Source organism: Trichosurus vulpecula, chromosome 4 (genome assembly GCF_011100635.1).
Source record: "Trichosurus vulpecula isolate mTriVul1 chromosome 4, mTriVul1.pri, whole genome shotgun sequence".
NCBI classification, from domain to species: Eukaryota; Metazoa; Chordata; class Mammalia; order Diprotodontia; family Phalangeridae; genus Trichosurus; species Trichosurus vulpecula.
This window is the reverse complement of record NC_050576.1, coordinates 243920050-243926049: the sequence shown is the minus strand read 5'-3', so window position 1 is coordinate 243926049 and position 6000 is coordinate 243920050. Positions and strand designations below refer to the sequence as shown.

At 36.8% G+C, this 6000-nt stretch overlaps 1 protein-coding gene across 2 annotated transcripts in view; it reads right to left on the bottom strand.

The window, feature by feature from the left end:
- Positions 1-389: 389 nt before the first annotated feature.
- MYNN (myoneurin) overlaps positions 390-6000 on the bottom strand; it is a 33732-nt gene continuing 28121 nt past the window's right edge. For both annotated transcript variants that reach the window (XM_036755135.1, XM_036755136.1), the window contains one exon: positions 390-4078. In XM_036755135.1, the coding sequence (XP_036611030.1) occupies positions 3816-4078 (263 nt within the window). In that variant the 3' untranslated portion in view covers positions 390-3815. The remainder of the gene's footprint in view (positions 4079-6000) is intronic.

Here is a 6000-nt window from a genome sequence, read left to right as displayed (position 1 = left end):
AGTGAACATTCATCTTCCAGGTTTGGTTATTTTTAAAGCAACACTGTGGATCTGTATTTGGAATTGAAGTTTAAGACAGGTAGGATTACCTGTTCCCCCAGTGACCTGACTGGGCCAGGGATTAGAGAGTCACCCATCTGTCTACTTCTTTCCTTGAGCTCATCACTTCATTTTGAGCTGTGTGGACAAATAAAAAACAGCCATACAGCAGTATGGAAGACCACGCGAAAATCATTTTTGCAACTTTCTTATGTTCCAACTCTTGACAATCCGTTGGAAACCAAATGTTGCACCCTACGTTTAGTTCAAAAGCTATCAGGTAGGAATTAACAAATAAATCATCCCAGACGCTCACCAGGTATCATATTCAAAGGAATGACTATAGGCAATGCTATGTAAATCCCACATTTATCCTATATTCAAAAGCAGATAGTTATTAGAGAAACAGGTCACATAGTGTCCATTTTAGCAACTTTGTTCTTAAAATTAACAAAAATTTTCACTACTGCCCTATTTTTAGAAGAGTACTTTGTCTATACCATAATTTTTCTGATATGTTCTAAACTCCTTCAATTAACAACAAAATAAAAAGGAGGTATGAAGAATTACTCAAGCAGAAAAAAAGCACCTCTCACAGTGACTAAACTTTAGTAACATTTGAAAATTATTTTTAAAAGACATTAACTTAAATTGTGTAAAAACAGGTCTTTCTGCTACAAGGTACTTCTAGCCAGTATCCAGACACTTCTAAAAAATCTCATAGAAGTAGGTGGAAAGTTTACACAAAAATATCTCTTACTGGAGATAAGAAATGTGCAGAACAATGATTAAAAAGTTAGTACACATGACATTAATTTAGTGTAACACAGTTAATATATCAAGTGTATTCATTTTCATGAATTCTGTAAACAGCATATAGAAAGAAATTTGTAGGGTACACTATTTAATTATTGCTGCAATAGAATTGTATCAGACTCTGGAAAGGTTAAAATAATTTTCTAAAATCAGTATTAAAAATAATCTGTAAATAAAGACCACCAAACAAATGCTATTTACAAACATCTAAAATGACTGATATATAAATCTAAGCTTTTTTAGTTGGAAATCTAAGAATACAGTAGAAATAATCTAATATTACAAGTACAAAACAAATTCACATAGAAAGTACATTCCACCTCTCAGTGTGCTCTTCAGAATAAACTTGCTCAGTAATTCAATGTAAATAATAAATTCATTTAAAAAGAACAAGCAATCTCTTCCCACAACAGCACATCATAGATGTATTTAGTTTTAACACAAAGATGATATTGATCTGACACATGAGTTAAAATGTTCTTTTCTTTTTAGATTGGCAGGGCCTGCCATGAAACAGCACGCTAAATCAGTACACAGACCAAAAACAATGGTGTAGATTTGGTTAGAAAAAAACAATAAATGACCTAAGTAGGTTGAGCTATAAAAAGTGGGCCATATGTCACAAATTCACAGCCATCTCTGTTACAATGGACTTTTCAATTGCCAGTTGCCAAAAAAAAAAAAACCAAACCATAAAATGATATCAAAGAGGAAATTTAAGATCATTTCAATGTGGGTGTCACACAGAGCTTCCTTTAAGGCTGGTGTCTTATATGAGCACTAAACACCATCAGCTACAAGAAAAAATATACGCACATCACAAAAGAATCCAACTATTAAAAAACCATCCCCAGGAAGGCGCGGGATTTTGTTCTCTTTATATTGCTGTTTTGGAAAAGCAGGTAAGAACAGGCTCAGGCAATAATTTAAAAACTTATAATGACTAATAAAAATAAAATATTAAACAGTGAAGTAAATGACATCAAAAATGATCAAAAACATAACTGAACTGAAAAATTAACCAGCAATAAGGGGAAAAAAAGCACAGAACAAGACTATCTGCCACTTCATGCCATGACCCTTGATAAGGGATGATTGTTGCTCTAAGAAGATAGCCTAAAACGTGATGTTTGATTTAATGATGATCCATTAGAAATTCCAGGCTCTCTTTGGTGTTATTTTACAAGAACGGATCTGATTGTTTTATTTTCTTTATATACTCCTTTGAAATCCTGATGAATTTAAATCTGAATGGGCTAGTCATTTTACATTTTTTTCAGAAATATACTGATGAAATGTAGAGCAATCAATACATGTGATTAACAAAAATGTACGTTTCAGGTTTACTAATTAATTTTTCTTGTGCTCAAATGTTGCCTTTAATTTTTGTTCCTTAAAGGTACTTGTGCCAAAAAAAAATTACTAAGGTAATATTTTGACCTCAATATTCAGTCCACCAGGTCCCTGGCTTGAGGGATGTGGTGAGGTCAGTGATGATATTCTCACACCAGCTGCCAAGATTTACTAGACTATACTATACTATATAGTAAATACAAGGCTCTACTGTGACTTGGGCACCAAGCAGATAAGGACATAATTAGATAAATAGAAAATGCATTAGACTTATTACAGAAGCAATCTAAGAAAAGAAAAATATGTGATTGTGGCTTGTTTGGCACAAACAAGGAGTCAGAATGTGTTTAATCAGCGAGACACAAACTGCCTCTGTGGAACTGGAAATCCTGTTAACCATATGGTGCCAGAGAGCAGTTTAAAAAAAAAAAAACCACAAAAAAAAAAACATTTTGGTGACAGATGATCAGGATAAGAGCGATTTAGTGGAAAATGAATATGAAAATAATCTGCTTTTGCCTATCCAGGTTGACAAGGACTTTTAAAAAGCTACAAAAACAACCTATTGCCATGGTTTAGAGGAGTGAGAGAGAATTCTGAAAAGGAAAAGCTGCCTTATTGGTGAAGATGTATATTCATTTGTAGTGCTAAAAGACTGGGCTTTTAAAGTCTATTTTTCCTCTGAATATTGAAATCTGACATCTTACTATATGTAATCTCTAGTACCAGATTTCAGCAGTTATAGTTGTAGTCTGCTTTAAACTTGTAATTTTGGGGGCTTTTTCACTTTTTTCACTGTTAGGATTTAATTTTAATTTTTAAAGGTATGCGTGTAAAAGGTGAAAAATAAACAAAATTAATATATCTTCCTTTCAACCAGCATGCTTTCCTTACCAAAAATGTGCTTGATAATTTTTCCTTAGCTTATGTCAAAGCGGATCAAATTATGAAACTGCTTTTTGATATAAAAAAGGCATTAGCTATCTATTGATGGGTCACTTTTGAATGGAGCACTGACAAAGCAGTGTTCTGGTAGACACAGAAAAAGAAGAGCTTTGCAGCACTTGTGATAGACTTTTTCCCTCTTTATTTTTTCTTAGAGGCTTAAATATCGGTAGAGAAGAGAAATAAATCACACCTGGGCTCCTGGATTTTCTGGCCAGAAATGTGAACTCGATTCTAGGGGATGGCTAGAGCTGACTATTTTATTCTTTTAAATAATAGAGAAAAGGAGAATCTGGAAGACACCATTTTACTTGGTGAAGTGACTGATGCTGTCAGAACAATTAAGGGCTAATTCTAGAAAACAAAAATGTGTCTTCAGGACTGACTGATGGAAATGTTTTCCCCTTCTGTTTTAAAATACCATTCACTGTAATTCATCCTCCAAAAATGACATGCGTACATCTGACTTTTCAAGCAAAACAAAAATAAGAACCGAGCATTGCACAGAGGAGACGCAGGGCCAGCCGCCTTTACTTAGCTGAATGGGTGAAAAGTAATGATTACAGCCCAAATGACAGCGAATGAGGATGTTCGCCTTGCCAGGGAGGTTTACATTCACTACCAGAGCTGTTTATTTAGCAAATTCCATATTGCCCATAAAGTCAATATAATTGCTGCAGAAAAATAAACTGTGGTTCTGAATACCCATTTACAGTCGATCTCAACAATGTGTCCGATGATGGAGACTGACTGCCCGTTACAGGCAACAGCATCTGGTGGTCCTCCGTTCCAAGGGGCAGAGTTAACGGTAAAGTCATATCAGAAGGTTTCACATCTATAGGTTCTGACAAAGGACTTTTCTGCATGGGATCTTGTTCATTAAAAGTGTTATCCCCCATGGTGGAATCTAGAGTTTTCTCAGATCCTGAAAGGAAAAAACAAAGTAAACCTTAACTTCTCAAAGACACCAAACTGTTCTTCTCACTGCTCCCACAAGTATGCTTCCCAGTGGCCTTTTCATCTGAGTGCTCCCCCTTCTTGGAGTCAGGAAGAGCTTAATTCAAACCCAGTCCCAGACACTATTATCATCAGTTTCCTTATCCATAAAATGGGGATAATCATAGCACCTACTTCCCAAGGTTGTTTTAAGGATCAGAGGAGGTGACTTGTGTGAAGCACTCAGCAAACCTTAAAGCAGTCTATAACTGTTAGCTTATCATCAGTATTGTTGTTATACCGTAACCCCGCGGCATCCCTTTTAGTAATACCTACCATGCGTATTCAGTATTTATTTAGCTCTTAACTGTGTTTTTTACCAAACTTACGTGTTTTAAGGTCAGGGGCTATTCTCTTTCTTTCTCGGCACAGTGCGACGCTTCTACAAGAACCTGCAAGCTCACGGCCTAACAAGCCAAACTCCCCACATTAACAAGGTCTCTAAGCAGGCCCCGGAGTCAGGAAGACTCAACTTCCTAAGTTCAAATCCAGCCTCAGACACTTCCTAGCTGTGTGACCCTGGGCAAGTCACTTAACCCTGTTTACCTCAGTTTCCTCATCTACAAAATGAGCTGGAGAAGGAAATCACAAACCCCTCCAGGATCTCCACCAAGAAACCTCAAATGGGGCCACAAAAAGTCAGACACAACTGAAACAACTGAACAACAAAGCACTTTGGAAGTTACCCTCTTGTTCTTGGTGGTCCCACGGTGGCAGTTAATTTCACGGTACTTGGTAACTAACCAAACTGTAGGCTCACTGAGAGCAGAGACTGCTTTATTCATTTTTATTTCCCCAGGCAGCACGGTATTGCAAATAGAGCGCTGGTCTTGGGAAGACTTGCATTTAAATCCTGCTTAAGACACTCACAGTATATGACTATGAGGACCAATCCCAATCTCCCTGGGCCTTCGCTTCCTACTCTGTAAAAGGATAATAGCCTTGGCCTCACAGGGTTGTTGTAAAACTCAAATGAGATAATATATGCAAAGTACTCTGCCATAAAGAAATGAAGAATAATCATGGTTTATTATCTTTGTTATTGGTTTCTTTACAAGATTCTTACTTGTCTACATAGTGGTTTTTATGTCCAAGCTCTCTGGTTTCCAGTCCTAGGCTAGTGGATAGGAAGCATATGGACCGTCCTCTAAACGAGTTGGTGGATACATGGAATCCTAACTACCTTTTCTTTGAATCCCAGTCACTAACACTCGGGGGTTTCTCTACTGGCCTAGCCAGCGTACTTCATGCAAATGACTCAAGTGCTAACCTCTCGATCAAGCTTTGCCTTGGGGTTTTATACCTGACATTGATTTACAGTTGGCTTCCTTGATGGCAGGACAAATTCAGCCAGCCTAAAACCATCCAGAGCATCTCTCTCTCTCCAACCAAATTCTCTCAACTGACATTCCTGCTGCTCTTTCCCTTTACTGTCATGTGGTCACAGACAAGGGATTTCTCTGAGCCTCAGTTTTCCTATCTAAATTGAGTATTCTGGGTTACTGTTAGGAATGTATCTTAGAAACTTATATACATGTGAATAGTTATTAACATTTTCCCATATGCTTGCATATTGTTACAGACTTAGACCTTTTCATCACACTCAGTCATATCATCTAGTCTTCAAAGAATTGAAAAGGAATATCATAGGCCTAAATATTAAATATCATACCATTAAAAAATTAGAAAAGAATCAGATAAGGTGCCTTCACAGCTCTGGGTAAGGGGTGAATTCTTTTTTGGGGGGGGCGGGGGTAAAGAAAACCAGTTTTATTGAAATAGTTATAACATCATGGTTTGTCTATCAACTCCCTATTAACCATTTTTGGTCCATCCTTTCTGGTCCAAAGA